The 24,407-nt window shown below is 34.8% G+C and overlaps 1 protein-coding gene across 3 annotated transcripts in view; it reads right to left on the bottom strand.

The window, feature by feature from the left end:
• Positions 1-24,062, bottom strand: part of mfsd3 (major facilitator superfamily domain containing 3) — a 43,439-nt gene extending 19,377 nt beyond the window's left edge. Inside the window, exons 1-3 of one of the 3 annotated variants that reach the window (XR_005947369.1) lie at positions 23,978-24,062; positions 22,460-23,173; positions 10,417-10,564 (exon numbers count right to left, since the gene is read on the bottom strand). Coding sequence is in view for 2 of the 3 variants with exons in the window: in XM_041226738.1 (XP_041082672.1) it covers positions 10,417-10,564; positions 22,460-23,141 (830 nt within the window). In the remaining variant the exon portion in view is untranslated. Of the gene's footprint in view, positions 1-10,416; positions 10,565-22,459; positions 23,815-23,977 lie in introns of those variants that run through there. The other 2 variants (XM_041226738.1, XM_041226728.1) reach the window with 2 other exon arrangements.
• Positions 24,063-24,407: the final 345 nt, after the last annotated feature.

The raw sequence follows: 24,407 nt of genomic DNA, 5'->3' as shown, positions 1-24,407 counted from the left end.
TCCGGAAAAAGCCCAGAAAACCTTTCAATGACCGAATGAAGCCGAAAAAAAAGGCCTATCTGATAGCCCCTGCATCACAGAGATAACACGGACATAAACAAAGGCGATAGTTGCTTCTGCATCCAGCGCTCAAAGAATATCACGTTTTTTGAGATGTTACAGTAATACAATAATGACTTGGATTGCATTATTGAGGAATTTGGTGATAAAAAGAGTGATCAGGAGAGGATTTATCAGTATGCATGTCTATAAAGAGGTATGTGAAACATAGAGAACAAGGGGTGTGGCTTGGCTGGAGATACAATACTGATTGTCCTTTTGCGATTCAATGCCTTTTAAACCTGTTTTACTCTAAAAAATATACATTTTAAACAGTGCGTGTAAAATAAACAGCTTATGTGAAAATAAATTGGACATGATGCGCCTGACAAGCGCTGAATCAATGGACCGCTAAGGGTTAAGCCTGTCTGCATATGACATGCTTTTTAATCCCAGAATAATTCTGGTTGCTCTTCTTTACACTCTTTCTACAGCAGCAATATCCTTTTTGTAGTGAGGTGACCAGAACTGAACCCAATATTCTAGATGAGGTCTTACTAATGCAGTGTAATTAAATGCAACACTTTTCACTATATATCCAAGCATCTTGTTGGCCTTATAACTTCTCCATATTGTCTGGATGAACACATTTCTGAGTCAACATAAACTCTGCTTAGATCTCCTAAAGTCTTTTTCTTAGATTGCTTCTTCAATTTCAGTATCTCCCATGAGATTTATAATACACATTTATATTGTCTGTGTGCAGTGCCTTAAACTTTTCTATATTAAATGTCATTTGCCCTGTGTCGGCCCAGATCATTTTCAATTACATTTGCTGCTTCCACTCGTCCTATTTTTGTGTCGTCTGCAAATTTAACAAGTTTGCTTACTGTACCAAAATCTAAGTCATTAATGTAGATTAGGAAGAGCAGAGGACCTAATACTGATCCCTTTGGTACACCACTGGTTACCTCACTCCATTCTGAGGTTTCTCCCCTAATTAGTACTTTCTGTTTTCTACATGTTAAACACTCCCTAATCCATATGCATGTGTTTCCTTGAATCCCAACTGCTTTCAGTTTGAGAATGAATCTTTTATGCGGGACTTTGTCAAAAGCTTTCTGGAAATCTAAATAAACTATGTCATATGCTTTGCAGTTATCCATTGTCGATGTTGCATCCTCAAAAAAATCTAACAGGTTAGTTAGACACGATCTCCTTTTCCTGATTCCGTGCTGACTGTCTCCCAGGATACTGTTACCATATAGGTAATTTTCCTTGTTGGATCTTATTATAGTTTCCATAAGTTTACATATAATAGAAGTGAGGCTCATTGGTCTGTAGTTACCTGGTTTGGTTTTGTTTCCCTTTTTGTGGATCGGTATTACATTTGCAATTCTCCAGTCTGTCGGTACAACCCCTGTCTCAAGAGACTGTTGCATGATCTTGGTTAGCGGTTTCTAAATAACTTCTTTCATTTCTTTGAGTACTATTGGGAGGATCTCATCCGGCCCAGGGGATTTGTTTATTTTAAGAGCTCCTAGTCACTTTAACACTTCTGTCTGTTATGCTAAAGTTATTTATAACTGGATAGGAACAGGTCGACATGTGGGGCATGTTGCCCGTATCTTCCTTTCTAAAAATTTGTGAAAAGTAATCATTTAATATATATTTCTATTTTTTCTCTTCGTCTATGATTTTGCCATTTCAATTTCTTAAACATTTTACCTCCTCTTTGAATGTTCCCTTGCTGTTGTAATATTGGAAAAACTTTTTGGAATTGGTTTTAGCCTCTTAACAATGCTCATTTCTCTCTCTTGGTCTTTCTAACTTCCTTTTTGACTTGTATTTGGAGTTCAAAGTACTCTTTCTGTGTACTTTGTTCTTGGTCCTTTTTAAAAGCTCTCTAAAATGCCTTTTTTCTCTGTTTTTTTTTTTTTTAATTGATCTATTAAACCATTTCGGCAATTTTGTTTTAGATTTAGACCTTTCACGCATAGAGGTCACTACAGTGGACAGCTATTTTTAAGTGATTATCTCCTACAGAAACTCTGTTTTGACATCACTAATGCATGGTATTCGCTTCATTGGACGTCTACTGAAATTAAAACGTCCGCCATCTAGTGGCATTTGATAGGTACTACAAAAACATAAAGGTGACAGTACAATGCAGAGAAAAGTTCAGCAGCACCGAGCACCTCAGGGATTTCTGTAAAATCCTTTTACACAAAAAGAGCAGAGCAGGTAAAAAATATATATATTCAAAGAAAGCAATGTTGCCAAAGCTAACTGATGCAAAAAATGATAACAGGTGCCATGATGCGGCTTGTACACGGAAAACTAAGTACATCTGCATGCAGTGTCTTGAGCCATTGTATCCTGGGTGCTTTGCCAATTTCCACACCCAGTGCTAAAATCAGCCAAATTCAGTTCACTAAAGAGGGAAGAATGGTAACTTGATGTGTATGACATACCAGTTGGAATGGTACCAGTCATTTAGTTTTGCATTTTGTATTACTTTTTTTTCCCAAATAAAAGAAAAAGATTTTCATTCATAATATGCTGTTCCAGGATAATAGGGCAATTTGTTATGTTACAGATGCATGTTGTCCACTCAGGTCATATGTATAACTTCTTAAATTTTGTACAAACTTTTTAATGTTTTTATAGGCCCTGAAGACTAATAAAAACCATTTGAAAAAACATCTTGTGTAAGGTTACCATAATTGAGGCATGAAAGGGTTAAATTTGTCTTCTTTTGGAATTTAATTGTTTTGCGCCTCTAGTACTGCATTTAAAAAACAGCGATCCTTTTTCCGTGGATGTTTTCTCTCTTTTACTCCAGTCTACTTCTGTAAGTCTCATAGTAAGTTTCATACCTTCATAGTTTGTCTTTCTAAAATTGAAAACCTTTAGTCATTACTTTTTAGATTTTAAAAAGCATTTCAAATGAGACCACGTTGTGTTCTGAGTTTGCCATTGGTTGTCTGACCTGTTTTAGCTATTCTGTCTTCATTATTTTAAAAAACGAAATCAAGGCATGCCTCCCCTTGACAAATTGCGTTAGGAAGCAGTCATTTGTCATTTCCACCATTTCAATTTGGTCTGTCCTGCTCCCCACTGGGTTTTCCCATTTTATATAGGAGAAGTTGAAATCCCCCATTAATATGGCTTCTCCTTTGCTGCATGCATTTTTAATGTCATTGTATAACAGATTATTTTGCTCTGTGCATGAATTTGGCGGTCTATAGCATGCCCTATTATTATGCAAGTACTTTGCGTCCATGACTCGAGTCCTACAAGTCTTTAATTTTGGCACAGTCTGAGTAGCACTATGCTGCTAAGCTGGAGCTGTACCATTGGCTGATAAAGCAGCACGCTTTACTTGTGAAGTGTAGAGACTCGGCTTAATAAACCTCTGCATTCTAGAACCTGCAAATCTTGTGTCAGCCTGTTTCATTTCCACGCAACACTACAATATTTTATACTGTAAATCATTCAGTCGCTCTTGGGAAAACACAGTGCCCAATTAACAAACATTCTTACACTGCACTGCCACAAAGCCTCATCTATATTCAATTGTCAGAAATACTGCCATTTTTTCAAAAGAATGGTGACTGTAAAAGACATTTTTAAAGGCTGTGTAGTCTTCCTGCAGCAGCACTGATCACAGCAATACACAGTATGGGGAAAAAAGTTTCCGGAGGCAAGATTAATTATTGATCTACTCTTATTAAAATACAGTTATTCTTAGATGATAATAGTAAAAATAATCATTAAAATCAATCCATTGCTGGTACAGTACTGTGGTTAATGACCTTTTTGTCTACTCTTAATACCACAAGATGAAGAAAGCAGTCATTAACTACTAGGAATGGGCAGATTTTGTGTAAATTATTACTTAAATACACTTCACCTCCTTATTCTGTGCTTTTAGGATTTAAGTATTTTTTGTTTCATGTAACTTCAGTGTCAAATCTGACCCCACGCCTGTTTCTTGCTGCAATCAATAGTTTAGATATCTCACCCACCCCAATTCCCCCATATTGTAACTTTTTTGGTTGAGCATATTTGATATCTCCTATTTAGACGATATTTTACAAATTATGCACGTATCTACAAAAATCAAGATGTTTGACACATTTTTTTTTCTCTCAGAAACAGTGTGTGTGTCATCTCAGTAGACTCCATTCTGATTTTTTCTTTTAGATTTGCTCTGTCATGTCATATCTCCATGCAAAAAAAAACAAACAAAAAAAAAAAAAAAACACACACTCACTCTAAACTAACCTTATACCTCGGCCGAGTTAATAAGCTCAAGCAAGAAGCAAGAAACAAAACAGAACTCATTAAAAGTACTCTGCTTTTGTGTTAACTATTTAAGTTAATTATGTTATGAAAATATATTGGTACTAAATGGAAATGAAGCTTTTACATACATTGCAAATCAAAACAATATTCCTTCAAATCAGGAGGCCCAGACATGTCATTGCTTGTCATTGTAAACATATTTTTTTCTTTGGCAACATAAGTAAGTTACCTCATTCAAGGCTATGCAAATTTATTTTAAATAAACAAATACAATAAATATAGGGATCTTATAGGTCAGTCCAAATGTTATTATTTACTGCTATTGTTATTGTAACTACAGTATAATCCCTGAAGTTCATCAAGGAATATTTACTGTCCAATGAAATGCGATCTCTCTTAGATGCAGAATCCTTAATAAATGTGTCACTGTATCATATTATAAGCTCTGTTAAATTAATCAAACGTAATGTGTTATCATTACGTTTGATTAATATACCTGGAACGCTTGGTCATATGTTTGTGTTTTTGTTTTTTTTAAATAGATGTTGGTGGGAAGAAACAGTAAAAGAGAATAAGGAAAACACTTTATAACATCTCATCTGTAGAAAAGCAAGATGAGATTTAAACTATTGAGTTACAGGTGAGGAACTGTGTACGGGAAGTCAGTTGTTAGCAAGCGTATCAAATTGTGTTGGATAACTGTCCAAATTAGCTTTTAACAGCACGAAACTAGCAAATTAGGAAATGAATGAATAGGAAATTATATCTCAGCCGCATGGAAGTTAGGGTGAATGGACGTGGTTTCAGGTAAATGTTAATATTACATGTGATATTTTACAACGGTGATTCTTACCTCAGAGTCCTTTTAAAAGGTGAAACAACAAGGTTATTTGTGGTAGTACCATTTTGCCGGAGAATGCAAACCTTCTATGGCCTGTCATTTTTAATATATGTGTGGTTAACATTTTAGGACTTCTCAATATGGGCCTGTGGCAGGATACCTTCAGAAAGGAGACAACCCCATTCACACTTGCGATTTAAGGGGTGCCTTTTCTCATATGTGAAAGAAAAGGCAGCCCAGGTTTAGGCCACCATTTTGATGTGGCCCAGTGCCTGCAATCTGGGACCAAGGCCAGCCTTTACATACACATGAACGCAAAGCAGACTTAGGACCACCTTTCCATAACCACATTACCAATTTGATTATGTAGCTCAGTAGCAGGGATCATAGGAATCCGTTTGCTGTGGATTAACAAGGGAAAAAGCTGATTTTCTATGATAACACTGAAAAACACGGATTTTCTATGATGTTGAAGATTTTTTTGTTTTAAATTTGGGGAGGGGAAAAAACAAGCAAGGCTTTTTTTTGTTTGTTTGATAATAAGCAAATTAACACACACACACACACACGTGTGTGTGTGTGTGTGTGTAAGGTATAAACCACGATGGGCTGTGCAGTTCCCATGATATATACCACAAGGTGGTGGGATGGTGATAATTAACCAGCCCAGAAGTGGTATACATCATCGGAACTGCATGGCCCGAAGTGGTTTATACCGCTTATAATACAACTACCTATCATTTGTGGGAAGAAAAATAATAACAAATAATCAAAACACAAATTACGACAAAACCAGAAACTTTATTGTGTATATATCCGCAGTGTAATATAGTCCCAAATTTTATTTAATTTAATTAATTGTTTGCTTATTAAAAATAAATTGCATATGTTCGTGCTATCTCGCTAGAAACTAGATGACTAGCACAAACTGGGTGATAGGCACAGTTTCAAATTACACTAAGGAAGTAAGGAGAGCAGCTGATAGAGACTGAAGCCCGATGTTGAAGTGAGTTTGTTAAGTCGTTATATGCGAGCATTTACTATAAAGTTTATACACATTCTAGTACGTTTTAATTCTTTGGGATCTCAAAATATGTTTTTGCTATTTGTCAGACACTCTCACGCCAAGTCGTGTCAGATTAAGTTGACGATCGAACCAGACTTTACGCACTGATCCGACAGCGTTGTCAGGGGGCAGTACCTCAGTTTCCCGCAGATGTTTAAAATCCAGGCCGGTAATTCGGGGGGTCGTGTCTGGCCTTGTCGTTACCTGCTTTTCTAAGAGTTCTCCTGACTGACATGAATACATTACTGCTGGACTTAAACTCGCTGTCAACAGAGATGTTAAACTTCTACTGTTAAAATATTTGTTTAGTCCAGCTCAGCGTTATACAGCTGGAAACTGAATACTGGTCCTTAGTTTAACTTCTTGCACTGGCATAAAATTCCCTGATGTTGTTGAGATTTTTTTGGATTTATTTCCATAAAATGAATGTCCATATTTTTTTTTCTTTAAGTACATTAACCAGCCCATGCTGTAGTTTTTTTTTTTTCAATCTTTGTTTTCTTCTATTCATTTAGCTGAGCCTCATCAGCTGTTGTTTCTGTACTTGCTGATGCACTTATTTTGTTTATTTTTATTTTTTTCAGATGGACTGCTGTCTTCACTCAGAAAGCTGGTGTTGTACCAGTTATGTGGATTTTCATCCCCAAATATATTAAAGGAAATAAGTGAAATGCCACTCATTTTTGGCAAAGGTTTTGTAAGTAATAACAAATAAAATGGCAGTTTGTCATGGAATTTAGAATGTAGTGGTGCATAGTGATTTATTTAGTGTGAAGCGGCTCATTAGTATGCATGGTATACAGTATATATATGCACGGTCTTGTGATGCTGTTTAACCAATCAGAGGTGGTTATTTTTCCAAGGCCTGTTTTTATATATACACGCACGTACACACACACACACACACACACGCAACTTTGTTTTAAATTTATGTAAACATACCTGTCTAATAAAACTGCTTCTGGTATTCAAGTTCAGTGTTGAATGGGTTTCACTTTACTTCAGTCAGTATCCAGAGCTATTCAAAAATGCCAAAAATAATAATAATCACCCCTAAAGATCGGATCAACGAGTTTGGCAAGGACGAATTTCACGTTGGTGGTAATGTGATGTTTTGTACTTCATGCAGACTGTAGATTACACTCATAGACAGACCCTTATAGAACACATGGAAGCGCTAAACATAAATTGAATGAAAAGAAACTAACAACAGCACTGGTAAGCTTGTAACTTGCTTAGAATTTGAAAGTGTAACAATTTGTATTTTCACTGTGATATGTCAGAGTTATTGTGATTATTATTGTTAGTGTTATTCTACTGGTGATACAGCAGTGGTTTACTATGTGTCATGCATGTTGTTGACGGTATATTGCTGTATTCAGATTAGGGTGCTTCCTTAATTAACCCCTTCGCTGAAGAGTTTTTCCAACACAGACAGTGTGTGAAAACACACACAAAAAAAATGCAATTCGCCACATTTTAGGCCGGCTTTTCAGTCCCATATGTGAACGTGCAAAGGCAGAACTACATTCCCCATCATCCTCCTGCTCACATATGTAACTGAGACGAATTTACCACTGAGCAGGAAGATGTTAGGAAATGTAGTTCTGAGAGGTCCATGCAGGTACATGGGAAGCCATCTTGAGGCAGGGAATGCAATGTAAATGTTTAAAAAAGTGGTAAAAGAAATTAAAACAATGCACATACCTTAAGTAAACAGTTGTAACAACACATGGGAACATGCAGCACAATGAAATAAAAAGGTCTCTATGTACCCTTTAAGCTGTGTTTCTAAAGTATGGACTCCTAGCACATGCCTTAATATGATGGGTAATAAGAACGTATCTTTTCTTGGTTGGGAAAACTAAATCCAGACTCTTTTTTTTTTTTTTTTTTTTTTTTTTTCCATGAAGACTGTTACTGAGACAGTCTACTTCATTGATGTCTGGTACATATAACAATTGTTATAAATAAAATCACATTCATAAATGTTACTAGTTTGATCAAAAAGTACTACGGAGTGATAAAAAAAAAGATGCAACTTCTACTAATTTCATTACTTACAAATATATATATATATATATATATATATATATATATATATATATATATATATATATATATATATATATATATATATAGTATTAAAATTGAAGGTCCATGGCCGGCACAGCACTCATAAACTGAATAACTTTCTATGCACTGCTGATGAGGAGATACAGTGGAGATGGTGCAATGAATAAAACAAAAACCTCATTGGGCAGAAATAATACATGGATTTTAAGTCAAGGTTTTGAGTGCCTGAACAACTGCTAAGAATCTCGGATCGCCAGACACTGTCACATCAGCTTGGCAGAGCTAAAGCAATAAAACAACCTTCCATGCAGCATGAATGAGTTGTGGAGAAATCTACATTGTAGCGGTTACTGATGGTGATCTCTTACAGGGATACAGTAAAGTATGTTTATTTTAGTAGATTTCCTTTTGATTTTTTATTTTCATCAAACTACTGTCAAAAAATTGTATAAGTTGATTTTCTAGGCATGTTTGCGGGGGGGCATTAAAATGGGGGAGCAACTAATACACCAGTGCGATGTATGCGCTGATGTGTCTGATATTAAACTACTGTACCAGTGCATGGGATTACTGCAGCCACGGTTACGGCTCACACAAACTTAACTGTCAACAACCCAATTATTTTTTCAGGATCTACGGCATTCAGGCCATGAATGGATGTACTTTTAGTGATTCTAATACATACTGTAACTTGTTCTACATCACTGTAACACAGTGGTACACTTGTAAAGTATGTGTATGGTTATGGTTCTGATTAACAAAACACAATTAATGTATTTGCACAGCTAGAATTGTTTTATTTATTTATTTTTTATTTAGTAGTTGCCAATTATTTTATTATTTTCTCCTAATTTGGCATTTCCAATTATTTTTAGGCTCAGCTCACTGCTACCACCAGTGCGCTGACTCAGGAGTGGCGAAGACAAACACAAGCTCTCTCCGAAGCGTGTGCCGTCAGCCGACCACTTCTTTTCACACTGCAGACTCACTGTGCAGTCATCTCAGAGCTACAGCGTAGGAGGACAACACAGCTTACAGGCAAGCCCGCAGGTGCCTGGCCAGACTACAGGGGTCGCTGGTGTTCGGCGAGCCCAGGACACCCTGGCCGACCTAAGCCCTCCCCTCTGATTTTATGTGCTGTTAATTATTACTATAAATCCATTCAAGTACAATGTGTCAGTGGTTTACACTGTTACTACTGCAATTTATAGTATTGTAGTATTACATCTATATTTTGATTTATTTTGACTTTGCACTTAAATTTACTGACTCAGTTATTTAGAAATTTTGAAAAACTGAATACTTTCTAGCAGCTTAACTAAAAACAAAAAACAACACTGTAAAAATATTAATAGAATAAAATATTGCAAACAACTGTTATTTTTAACTAACCTGTGTAATTTTCTTTATCGGTGTTGAGCATGTAGGAAAGAAATCAATTTTATATATATATATATATATATATATATATATATATATATATATATATATATATATATATATATATATAAAACACAAAAAGGTTGTTTTCCTAAAATTGAAGTCAAAAAGAGGGGTGTAACTTTTCCACCAGTGGGACCTATACAGCGATTTTTATGGTAAAATTTTGATTTAACGATTAATCACAAATCTGACATGACCTATATGTAGGGCTTGAATTATTTGTTTGTGTTCAGTTCAGAACTTACTGTTTTGAAGTGAGGATGTCCATATTAGGATTCCGGCAACGTAGAACTATGGATTCATTTTGAATCCAAGAATTGTGAGAAGTAACAGATTTCATTTTACGCCGATTACCTTGGCTACAAGGATTAAACATTCATCATGGTACTCTGATTAAGGTTTTATGTAGTTATAATAATAATAATTAGGCAATTGTTGTACACAAGAAACTAATATATATTAATAGAAATATTCATACTGAAACCACATATTCTGAAAGGGTATACAGTAAAGTAGAGCAGTTTCATATTTGCAGTAATGGTCATTACAGGAATGGCATTTGCATATCAATTTCATTTTTTTTTTTTTACTAAAAAATATGTTTAATTATCATTTTAAATTAACGTTTATACACACTTACCCATAAATGGACATTAGTATACCACCAATGGAGGAACCTATGATTGAAAATCCCATTGCCACCATTCCATTCCAGAGGCCTAGCTCCCTGGCAGACATGCCGTTATCCAGCAGAAACAGAGGGAACATGCTTGTGGCACCTTGTTCACCTAGAAAGGTTCAATATTTTGAAATAGATATAAGCAGTCTGGACAACTTTCTTTTCCACAATCTAACAATGTGTTTCCTACATTGAAAGTGCAGTGTAACAAATGCAGATGAAGACACTAATTTAACATTACTGTATTATAGCAACTGAGTATATTGTGCCGCTATAGTTATTATTTCAATTAGTATCTTTGGTCATCCATTAATATCTTGGCAATGATAGGGGCGGAGTGATGTCTTTTGGAAAATAAACAGTTTGTGACATTGCCTCTTTAAATGGTCCTTCAATGGTTTGTAGCAGCTATGTTCTGGAAGGCAGCAAACTTCTCATTAACAAATTTTGCAGCATGCTGTGCTATGGGATCCTACACCTGTCAGTCAAAATACTGTTGGAATGGAATGCTCTATTCCAGACAAACTGTCATACTGCTCTTGAAAAGAAGTCAATGAAGAGCTAATGAAGAGCTATTGATGAGTTGCTTTAAGTTATCTTTTAAAACTTTTGTGTCATTAAACCCCTGTGCTGTTTGATCCATTTATCTACATCTGAAATATGTGATTGGAGCAGATCTGCGGGGGTTTAGGATAATCTTGCTGAATTGTTTCCACAATTCCTCTTTGTCAGTAACAAAAGGAACGGCATGTATTTTGTCTCCATTCAGCTGTTACAAAATATGCCTCAAAGTCTTGATGATAACTTTTGAACTTTCTTTCCTGCAAAAAGAATGCAACAGGAAACACTGGCAATTCATACAAGCTGAAGATGCCATCATTGGAAATGTGCTGTTTTTTGTTTGTTGGTAAATAACATTTTTCATTTGCTGAAAATTTTGTGTGCGATCCACAGCTGTCTGGTTGTCAGCGCCAATTTTCGACTGTGTATTTTTCATGAAAAACTGTATATAAACTTATATTGATATATATATATATATATATATATATATATATATATATATATATATATATATATATATAGGGTCCCTCTGTGATTCTGATGTCTCCTTATTATGTGTCGGGTTAGACTTCATGGTAGGGATAAGTGTTTTTGTAAACCGCGGCAATGGTTCACACAAAGCCTCATTTCCCAAGTAATGTATGACATACAGTTGTCTGATTTGTGACTCTTGTAAGCAGTAGATATGACGGCGAAAACCAGAAATAGAATATTTTCCTTTTCCTTTGTTTTTCTTTAGGTAATAGTACAGTTTCAACACAACTGGAGCATTCTGTACTGGTCAAAACAGATATAAAGTGCATTCTCAGTGCTAGATGCTGAACAATACACATACACTTCTCCCTTTGGTTGCACAGGAGGGAGATTTATGATTATAGCATTAAAATCAACTGTGGTAAGAATGTAACGCACTTGTTCCACAGACAGATCCTTATCTTGGTTGAACATATATGGGAGTATTTTACTCCGGTGGTTTACTAACTATAAACCCATACACATGCACCAATACAAAGTGGGATGCTATTAATGGAAAATACCACTAAGTTGATCAGCTTAACTGAAATGTATTTTCTACTCTTTGATCTTTGAACAAAAAATTTTATGATTTCGATATAGTGTGGGGGAAAGTACAATACAAAACGTAAATAACCGAGTGATTCTTGTAAGAAACAAAGATTGTGTTATGAATTTGTACTATTATTTTGTGATTTAAATGACTGGCATGTTTTTTTTTTGTTTGTTTGTTTTTTCTGATGACTTTTAAGAAGGGAAATCAGCAATTGTGTGAAATCAGAAATTACATGTGTTGTGAAAGAGACCTTAGGCTTAAAAGTTTATAAAACCAAAAGATATTTCATTATTTTTCTCTGAACGACCCAATCCAAAATGCTTGTACAGCTACAAATTGCTTTGCTGATTTATAAACAAATTTATAAATCAAAACAGCACAAGCAGCTAAATATTAGCAAAAAAAAAGCACAAACCGCAGTACTGTCTGAAAGAGGGTATGGCTGAAGCAAATCTTGGTATTTAAACAAATCAATGTGTTTCTTTTGTTTGTTTTTCTCAAAACAAGCTTAACCAAAATGTCTTAATGTTCCTAAGCAGTTTTCCACAGTGCACATAAGAACGCTTTCTAATACTATATATATATATATATATATATATAATATATATATATATATATATACACACACACACACACACACACACATATATATATATATATATATATATATATATATATATATATATATATATATATATATATATGTGTGTGTGTGTGTGTGTGTGTGTGTGTGTTAGTACAGTGCCTATAGTAAGTATTCACCCCCCTTGGACGTTTTCAGTTTGTTGTATTACAACCTGAAATCTTGATGCATTTAAATGGGATATTTTTTCATTTGATTTACACAACCTACTCAACACTCTGAAGAAGCAAGACAATTTTTATTGTGAAACAGCAGTTAAAGGAAAAAGGAAAAAAAAAAAAAAGAAATATCTTGGTTAGGTAAGTATTCACCCCCCTGAGACAATACTTGGTAGAACCACCTTTGGCAGCAATTACAGCTGTGAGTTTTTTGAGGTAAGTCTCTACCAGGTTTGCACATCTGGATCGTGTAATATGCACCAATTCTTCTTGGCAAAATCGTTCAAGCTCTGTCAAGTTCCATGGGGATCGTTGGTGGAGAGCAATCTTCAAGTCTTGCCACATATTCTAAATCGGATTCAAGTCTGGGCTTTGCCTGAGCCACTCTAGGACATTCAGTTTCTTGTTTTTAAGCCACTCCAGTGTTGCTTTGACTGTATCCTTGGGGTCATTGTCCTGCTGAAATGTGAATCTCCTGCCACCACCATGCTTCCCAGTAGGGATGGTGTTACCTGGGTGATGTGCTGTGTTGTTTGCACCAGACATAATGCTTTGCATTTAGGCCAAATAGTTACATTTTTGTTTCATGGGACCACAGAATCTTTTGTCACATCTTTTCAGAGTCTCCCACATGCTTTTTGCAAATTCCAAGCAGGACTTTCATGGGCTTTCTTCAGAAATGGCTTCCTTCTTGCCACTCTTCCATACAGGTTAGATTTTTGGAGTACCTCAGCTGTTGTTGACACATGAACAGTTTCACTGTAGGTCTTTCAGAGTTGTCATTGGCCTCTTGGTGGCTTCTTTAACGAATGCCCTTCTTGCCCAGCTGCTCAATGTGGGAGGACAGCCTGCTCTAAGCAGATTCTAGGTGCTGCCGTATACCTTCTACTTCTTAATAATCGACTTGACTGTGCTCCAAGGGATATTCAATGCCTTTGAAATCTTTTTATACCCCTCCCCTGATCAGTGCCTTTCCACAACTTTATCCCAGAATTATTTTGAAAGCTTATTCTTCATGGTAGTATCTTTGCTTTGAATGCACTACCCAACTGTGGGACCTTACAGAGACAGCTATATTTAATCTGAAATCATGTGAACCACTTTTATTACACGCATATGTACCATTTAACTTCTTGTGTGAATTCTGAAGGCAAATGATTGCACCTGAGCTTAATTAGGAGTGTCATAGTAAAGGGGGTGAATACTTGTCTAATTGATAACTTGTTTTATCACCCACACACTCCAATCACACCCTGGCCCCAGCCCCATTTTTTCACACGTTGAAAGTGTTGAGTAGGTTGTGTAAATCAAAGGGGAAAAAAATCCCATTTCAATGCATCAAGATTTCAGGTTGTAACACAACAAACTGTGAAAACGTCCAAGCGGGGGGTGAATACTTCTTATTGGCACTGTTTGTAAACCTGTCTAGCAACTCAACACTGTCCACTATAGTGAGAAAAAAATGGTCTGTGTAGTAGTTTGAGACAAAAGGTCCAACAATGCCTAAAAACACTGCCACAACCAACTTCATTCTTAAAAAGATTTTAAAGTTGTTACAAGAAAAATCTCTTTCCACCAAAACTACTTGTATTAATATTTTGCTTTACAGCATAAACATTTACAACAGGCATTTTAATATAGAGATACCCCGTAGCCCAATAATACCTGAGAAAATAACATTAACATATTAAAAATGTAAGTGGAAATTTACAATTTTGGATTAATAAAGAAAGCAATAAACATTGTTTCTATTAATAACAGAATTATAATTGCATCTAAATATTGTTATTTTGTGTACAAAAGGTGTACGAAACTGAAGTCAAAGCAAATGTGTACTCTCTCTGTCTCTGAGTGATGAAGAGCAGTGCAATATAACTGTCACAGCTGCAACTCAACATCTGGCACCTTCCCCTTTTGCATTTGATTGGCTCCTCCACTTTCAAAAGTAAATAAGCCATCCACGAAAAAACACAGAATAATATAATACTCCATAGACTATTAATAAAAACTTAAAAAAAAAAAAAATCAAAATAGAAATGTATTCTTTTTCTGTCATTATCTTGCTTTATGCTTGAATAAAGACAATTACTAGATAGTAACAGCTATGGATGGACAATTTAATATTCTTAAGTATGTAAGGCGAACGAAAAATAAGTTGAATTAATGGAATGCTGTACATCTCTTTATTGCTGTTCATCTCTTCTTTCTTATTTTAATGTATGCCAGTGTATAAACAATTGAAATCATGTTTCTGATACTTCTGCATGTATACTTATTGCTAAATTTTGTTTTCTACAATAATCTACCTATTAAGACTGTGCCTCACTATTTCTAATATATTTCTCACTAACCATTTTCAATAAATAATAAACATGTATATTATTATTATTATTATTATTATTATTATTATTATTATTATTATTATTATTATATTATTATTATATCATTCAATGAACACAGTTTACATCATAACACTGTTAGAATACACATAACCATAACTATTATTTATTTGTTAAATAATGTATCATTACGGTTTAAAATATAAACAAACAATACACTGCATGTTATGCACTCTAAGCCTGTCATTCCATATGATTCCACTGTTATTTTTTACATAAGTTTATTTGTCAACACCGGTATTAGTACAGGGATTTGCAATTTTTGAAAAAAAAAAAAATTGTTGTCCAAGGCAAAAACTGCTAGAAAAAATCTACTTGTCCTTCTTAAAAAAAAACTACTTGTCCTTCTTAAAAATCTACTTCTCCTTCTTAAAAATCCACTTGTCCTTCTTAAAAAAACACTACTTGTCCTTCTTAAAAATCTATGTGCCCCCTCCCCGTCGCACAAAACACACACACAAAAGTAGAGTATAACTTCTAGGATTTTGGTTTTATTTAACAGTGAACACAATTAGTGATTAACAGGGGTGGATTTAGCCTTGTAGCTTGACAGGTTCTCTAAATTCTTCAAGATACACAAAAGGTTCCCTGTGACCCCACCTCACCTCAACAAATGTATAACATACTTTCCTATCAGTGCAGTTTGGAACACATTTGCTAGTAAATTTAAGTATCATACAAAGAGTACAACTATAACAAGAAATACTTTGGGAGTTATTCAAATATAAAAATAGCTTCTGGTTGTTTTTTTGTTTTTTTTTCCACTCTATCAGTTGAATCCAACTCCTGACGTGTTTTAGTTTGTTACACAACAGATACAAAATGATTGCCAACTATTACTGCTGCTTTGTGGAATTCTGATTTTTCTTGATGTTCTTTCAGTTTTGTAACTGCTGAACCCCAGATTTTTAAAGGACTTGTGTATAACCTGTCAGGTTTCTCTGCATTTTGACCGTTTTTCTACCAAAATGCACGCAATATTTACAGTAGGCTCCATCAAATTCTGCAAAGACAAAATATGTTTTTAATATGTGTACAACATCTTACAGCTCTTTTTCCTCATCTTACATCTTGTCCCATGATGGCTAACTGGAACACTGCTGCAGCAGGGTGATCCTGGTTTCATACCTTTTAGGAGGGTAACATTCTTTCCCTGCACTATGCTCACTGAAAAATAGATACAGCAATGAATTCATGCATAACCACATTGCTATGACACTTCCAGTCTGTATTTTATTTTAAATTACTGTAATAATAAAATATTTTACAGATAATCTCATATATAAGCATTTAATTTCTATCATATTTGTCAATCTTCATGTTTTATTAGTTTCACAAATCAATGGGTTGTGCATGTCCAGTGAATAACTAATACCTGTTCAAATCAAAAAAAAAAAAAAAAAAAAAAAAAAAAAAAAAAAAAAAAAATTAAAAAAAGGTTTTTTAATACAGTGTAAAAAAATATGTAAATATGGTAAATAGCAAACTAGGATAGCAACACTGACATCGAAAGAAAAAAAAAAATCCTTATATTTTTTTGCCAGCAAGTGTTTCTCTTGAAATGCATCTAAAGTAAACTTTTCTTTTTTTTTTTTAAACATCCCAGTACACGCTTGATGTGATTTTTTTCGAATCCGCTAATACCTTAGCGACTCTGGTGTTTATGTTTTTTTTTTTTTTTTTTTTTTTTTTTTTACTAGATTGCTGCATTTAAATGTCAGGTTCATGTATTAGGAAAGCAGTATCACTTATTTGCTCCTTTACAAAAAAAAACATAAATAACACCTTAAGTTTAAAAGGTTGCTCTGTGCCTTGCCAGAGGCTCTCTGGCAGTCATTTCTGGGTTTGTTTGTAACCAATAGAAGATCAGCTTCTTCCACAGCTAACCAATCAAAAGTGATATAGGTGGGACGTAAACACTTTAAAATGTTTGTGTGTAGGTGTTAGACTTCCGCAATTCAGTTTTCAAAAGCTTGCGTGGCTCTCTAGAAATATACTGGAGTGTCTTTCTAGCAACAGAATGAACATAGGGAAAATAAATAAATAAATAAATAGACAACTTGTCTGACGGATAAAGTATAAAACTTGTCCTTCATACCAATCTTGTTGTCCCGGCGTCGGGCAATATGAACTGCACACCCTGTAGGGCTTTTAAGATTTCGGTTGGGGATTTTCTGATCCAAGCTGTCATTCCTTACATCTATATTTACTGTTTTTTTGGGTTCCTGTCATTCCATGGAAAAAAGCTGTCATTCCATGTCATTCCACTTTTATTTGGTATTTAAATGTATTTGTAAGAAATGGTATTAGGTATTAGATACAAACTTTCATTCCTTATTCATCTTTTTTTATTACGTTCAATGGGCATTCTTTTCTCTCGTAATCAATGGGCATCCGTTTTGTCATTCATTTTAGTCTGTCCCCATTTTACGTGAAAAAAAAAAATATTTCGCTAATATACGTTAGACATAAATCACACCATTTTAATAATAACACTTTTTAATATGACATGCCATTAAATTAATTTGTATAGTAATGTCATTTTGTTATCTATTATCATTTAATCATAGTGGTTAACCTTACCTTACTACCCTGTTTACAGGGTGGTAAGATGAAGTTACATTTTTAAATGCCGGGAACAGTATATTTTTCATTGTACAAATTATTAAATGCATTATTTTATATTTGTGACTAGTTATGCATTTAATGTGTGATTTACTTGTATGTGCAATTACATATATGTTAAATGTGTTATCTTTTTATAAAAAAAAAAATTAAGAGGAATTTGTATGACCCCTTCTCAGTTGAGTGGAAATGATGCCTATTATTTATTGTAATATAATCTATATATCAGTATTGAAATCGTATTAACTGTTTTCATTAAATGACAATCACATTAGCTTATTATGTTTATTAGCTTATTAGCTTAGCATGTATTTAAAACAAAAATGCATGCACAAAATAAAATCGCATTTTATCTGCAGTGCTTCTCAACCCTGCTGTATTATTATTTACTGAATCCTAATCACAATAGCAGTATTGAAGCTATGGGGCATGATGCAGCATATTAAAAACATGGGGTGCATTCAATAAGCACAGCGCTCTCTCGTGGCACCCCGTAACATATGTTAGCAGTTATTAAACGGTCTGTTAGGAGCGAGTAGTTTCACACTAGCAGGCAAGATACCTACTTTCTTTTTCCTATGACACTGGCCCATACCTAGGTGGTGCTGTTGAAATAAAGTTCCGATAGCTGTCTACACTCCCAAAGATACCTCTCACAGTCCCGTCTTGTTTTTGTTTTTTATACAGACTAGCAGGTTGGCTAAATGAAAATCGAGCTCCCTAAAATGTCACAAGTATGTTTTCACAAGGTTTATATTAAAGGCAGTCTTTCAGTCTCTGATGAATGATTCTCTGGCTTCTATCGTGATCATTTCAAAATGGGCAGCCAGCAGTTTAAAAGACATATAGAGAATTCCAAGAAAAATAATTGGGAAAGTCATAAATAGACATGTTGTTACATCACTTAATTATGACATTTTCCCCTGTATAGTCTGAGATGCAAATATACGGCTTATCCATATATTATATAAAACACACATACATATAGGCCCTATATGTTGTACATGTCACACATTAACAGACTCTTCCCATCATTTTCCATGTGGATGTTTGTATCTGAGCATGTGCTTGCAGCCAAACCAAAATCAAACTGGAGTGCACAGATGAGCTGTGGAAACACCTCTATTGTTGCTGGATGAGTGCATTTAGTGCCAGCTGGATGATTGACTATGAGCTTTCTATGCTTCTGATCCAGACATAGGTCAACAAAGGCACATCTAAGACACAAAATGAAGACCACAGACCTGTCTTTTTACATAAAATATGGCACAATATAAATTTAGTATATACTGTATATATACTGAATATATTAGGTCAAGATGTACTGCCTCAGTGTGCAAGCTACAAAATGAACAATGCACTGCTGGCAAACAGTGTCAAAGTTTACAACCATAACGATTTAGTTTTAAAAAATAGAAGAATGTTTCTGATTACTGCTCTGACATTCACACATACTGCACCAGCCATCCTCTCCTACTGCTTTGCATGTATTTTATAATATATCTGCACTTACAGGAATGATATCAAATACTGACAGCACTTGACACTACAAATACCAGTTTCTTTTATTAAACCTGCTTTTAATAAAACCTAATTTCCATACTCTTGGATAACAGTGTGCACACATACAGTAAATTATACATACAGAACACCAGATGCAAGCTTCAGAAATATAATGTTTTTAACAGAACATACTAACGCAAAGTAGATGAGAAATGTGTCAGTAAATTCCATATTTGCCGCTTGCCATGTGGTATCTATTAATTTATTAATGTATGTATAATTCCCTGTAGTCCAACACATTCCTTCTAGAAATATTTGCTTATCTCAAGCGAGTCCTGCTGGGAGGGGAGGAGCTGAAGAAAGCCCAAGCGTCCCCTGTGAGAACTGCCTGCCGCCAAAATCATCTCAGGCACCTGTGCTGTTCTCAGCAAACGATCAGCTGCCACAGCTCACTTCATCACTATTTCCCACCCATTCACAAGGAAAGTAGCCTCCCTGTGCACAAGCTAGACATGGAAACTGACCAGACTACATCATGACCTTTCAATGCACAGGGGTCAGAATGGGCGTCTCACGTCTCCACAGTTGCAGATTTTAATTATAGTATGGGAGTCTATTTGACATGGGGGCTAACATGAACCTATTCATTGATGGTTTATCCATTCATTGTTTTATGTTAATTGTAATGTTGTTTGTATTTTTGTAGATTTGTTAAGTTTTTAAATTCTACGGGGTTGTTTGATCTAAACAGAAGGCTCTTTTTGCAACTTACATTACATTCTTCCATATATTTTTATTAATGAATCCAAGTGCTGTAGTACCCCAGACAGATTACTACATTATACTATTTTTAGTGTTCTGTCTGGCGTTGTGGTAATTGCGGTTTATCAGATTACTTCTGCATCCCAGCTCTTAAAGCACACTGTCGCTGCGAAAGGAACCTGCACGGCAATTTTCTCATTAACATATAAATGTGACAGACACAAAGACAATGTAATCCTTATATAATCCCCTTCTGGTGCAAAACTGAATTTTTATATTAATTCACCACTTCAGTATGGCTCAGTATTTTGATTTGCTACATTTTTTTTTTTTTTCTCTTATATCTATTTTGGTTTTGGTTTTGTTGACTGGGGCACTGAAGCTACCTTGCCATAAAATATACAGATTTGCAGGTTTCCCATCCTATATCCATTCCTTGAACCTTTTAAATTTGAAACACCTTAAATTCAAAACACACCACTGAAAGAACAATAGCTACACCTAGAGGACAAATCAAGCATAACCTCTTCTTAAATAACTGCACAGTGCCTAAATTATAAAAACAATTGTGATAATCAACCCATATCAAGAATCTGCCACTTCTTCAACCTTAAAATCACAGTGTATTAGCTCTATGTGGATTACTGGGTAAAAAAACATTTTTGACCAGTATACACGTAACGTTAAACTGGGTAAATACAAGACTAGTTTTGCATAATTTTCTTTCTCCTAGTTTGTTTGATACTAGTAAATTAAATCCATTTAAATTAATTGTAACCTTTTGATCAAGTTTTTAAATGTCAGCATTTACAGTGGAAGAAAGTTAAACTGATGAAATTGTACTTTTTTGATTTCCATGTACTGAATGATGTTTTATTCATTATTTTATTACATTTTAAAAAAATGTATTTGTTTACTTTGCCGAAAATAAACACCAACGGGTTCTATTCATACAAGTAAAAATTAGTGCAACACTTTTTTCTTGTGTGGAACCAGTCGTTGGTCTAAAGAGTCACTGGATTAACTTAATACCTTGTTTTACAATCATCTACGCGGCAAACAACTGACACATTGCTCACTGAAATTGAGAACATCTTAAAACCTTTAAAATTATAAAAACATTAGGCTTATTTGTTTAGGCCTTCCCCAACATGGATAACATAAGTACAAGGTTTATCAAAATGGCCATTTTTACTATCTTCAAACATTTTCTCTTGCCTGCACACAACACACAATTTTCTCAATTACTTGTGATGTATCATCAACCACAGACGATGGAAACTCCTCCCCATAATTTAGGTCCAATTCAAATAGTATTACCCAATAAATTGTCTTTTTACCTGAAACAAATTAAAAGCAGTAGCTCTTTCCTGAAATTCTGCCTGGTTAATGTTAAAATACTTGCCACCCTACTGTAAAATATAAACTTAGAAAAAAAACAAAATGTCATTTCACCTGTTCAGGTCCCCACATACACTCTGTAATTTGACATTTCTTGAACCCAAAAAGTCGCATCATATGGACAAAGGCACAACTATTTTAACACATTTGCACATTGTTTAAAACCACTGAGGTATAGTATTATCAAGTTACAGTAGTTCTCAAAACTAATGCTAATTAGTGCAAGTGAGATACCAACTCCATTAATTTGGCAAATAATTACTCAAATTTAAATACCCAGAAGAATGAATTACCAGGGAATTATAACTGCTAATTGAATTTTTCTTTGAACATTCCTAATTTCTGAGTATCTCAAGGGGTCTAATAATGTATTTATTTTACACAAACGAAAGGCATTGTCCAAACCTTCAGTGGAACACTGATTTATACATTAGTTTATAATCAAATCTCATACAAAACTATAGACTACATAGAAAAATATGCTATGATGTTGCTACTTTCTTTATGAATTATATGTCATGTTCTTCATAAAATTGTAACAGTACCCCACAGTCAAAACATCAAGTGTCACAAAACAAATTAATTCTCACAAGTCCTGTACGGTTTTGCATAAACAAAGTGCTACTATAAAACTAAGTTGTGGGAGCACAAATTGGTTTGCTGAACTTTAAGTTGAAATATACCTTCTGAAAATGGAGTGATTCTATATGGTTGCAGAATAAATGGACAAAGAGAATTGCAACATTATGTAATGAGAATTATTTTAAACCCTTGACTGTTATCCCTTTAAGTGTTACTTAATGTACAGAGCTTTTGTATAAAGGATTTTAAAGCAATTGGAAATTAGGTGTTATTCTTCCTGTGATTAATTTGTCATACTTACCAAGCTTGTAAACAAGAACAAAAACGAGAGTCCAGAAAGTCCCTGGCACACTGAGGAGTTCTTGCAAAATTCGCCAGGGATTTAAACTGGGTATTTTGGTTCTCTGCTCATTGCTGCAGGTTTTAGAGAGCATGTTAAGCGCTGGGTTCCCCCAAGAATACAGTGTAATAGTACAATAAATGGCACTTAGAAATACAAACAGGAAGCCCCATCCAACCACATCCATCACTGCCAGAAGGCCACCTCCAGCCAAGACCGAGCCGAGCTTATAGCCCACCACTTGCACTGTGTTTCCATAACCCACTTCTTCATTTCTGAGGAGCTGGACTGCAATACCGTCAACAGCAATGTCCTGAACTGAAGCCCAGAAGTTCATCAAGAGCAGAATCAGTGCTACAGGTGCAAAGTTGGTTTCCGGGGAAAGGGCGGCACTGATTAAGCAGGTTAGAGCCAGTCCTGACATGCTAAGAAGGAGCCATTTTTTCTTTGAGCCAAACTGATCCACAAATGGAGCCCAGAGTACTTTTAGAATCCAAGGGAAGTAAAGTGCTTTGGTCAAGCTGATTTTAGTAAAGGAAAGTCCAGCTGTTCTGAGATAGATGGGCAGTAGAGAAGACTGTAAACCGTAGGGGATTCCCTGCACAAAGTACAGGAGGCCCAACAAAGGCAGTTTAGGATTCATTATTAGTAATGATCAGCCTAGGTCACCGTCTCCTATAAAAAGCAAAATCAACTATCATAAGTGTTTTATATTTAGTTCAGACAATGTCATACATGTTTTAAATTGATGTACTAACAAAGGACGAATCAGGCAACAAAGCATACATGTCACAGTTGTAATTGTAATCTAGGCTGGGGTAAAACAAATATTTTTATAAGAAAAAAGTTAAAAAAAAATAATAATAATAATCACTAGCAGCAAATGACTCATGGTGTTGATAGAAAACTGTGTACCAAACGTATCCTATTACAAATCGATATTTATAGGATATTTTCGATCTTGAATAATTTTTTTTTTTTTTTTTTTTTTTTTTTTTTTTTAATGTGCAAACTATATATTCTGATCTAGTTTGAATGTGCCATCAACACCCTGCAACAGAAAATGCATCATTATGTCAACAGTACTAGCACACGCATCAGAGCTGCGTATAGCTACACAGTTTATCGCCAGGAAAGCAGCCTCTTGTTTGTTGTCTGTCTTCCGGGTGTGGGTTCCGTACCCCTTTTTGTTGTACATAAAAAATGTTGTAGTACAGTATTTGTAAACTGTATCGCCTCTACATTTCTAACTCAAAAAGATATCCAAAAAGCAACACGAAATGTAGTCTATTACAACAATATAATCCAGCAGTAATTTATTTATTATTATTATTATTATTATTATTATTATTATTATTATTATTATTATTAAATAAGTTCTTGCTCAGGTGGTCCATTTTCACTGTTTGGCAACATGCAAAGAAGGTATAGAAAATGAACGTGACACACATTTATTTATATATACATATAAAAACGAACCTAGGTCCAATTGCCAACTTCTTTTTTGTGCTGTACTTCCTCATTCTCTTCCTCAACGAAACAAAGACTTTGACACTGAGCAGAAGAGAAAATAAGGCAAAAATGTATTGTTAAAAGATAAGACAGCTCCGCCAGCTGGTCAAAGACATAACTGCAGCTAGAAAAATACCCAACATTTTCTTTTAGCGGGAAATGAGTCCCAAATTACTGGTAATTTATGACTCATGTGGTCGTAGAAGTTTATATTACGCAGTTTCCCAAGAAATACACCAACGCAATAACAGTGAAATAAATTTAAAAGATACACAACAACGCAGAACTATTAACTTAGTACAAATAGGACACTGGTCCGTCAAGCATATAGTAATTTAACCTAACAGTGTGCTTAAGCAACTTAGAATACATTGTATGCTTATAATAAAACATTATT

Source organism: Polyodon spathula, chromosome 2, assembly GCF_017654505.1.
Source record: "Polyodon spathula isolate WHYD16114869_AA chromosome 2, ASM1765450v1, whole genome shotgun sequence".
NCBI classification, from domain to species: Eukaryota; Metazoa; Chordata; class Actinopteri; order Acipenseriformes; family Polyodontidae; genus Polyodon; species Polyodon spathula.
Note: the sequence above shows the minus strand (reverse complement) of the source record. Positions and strands in the feature narration are given on the sequence as shown.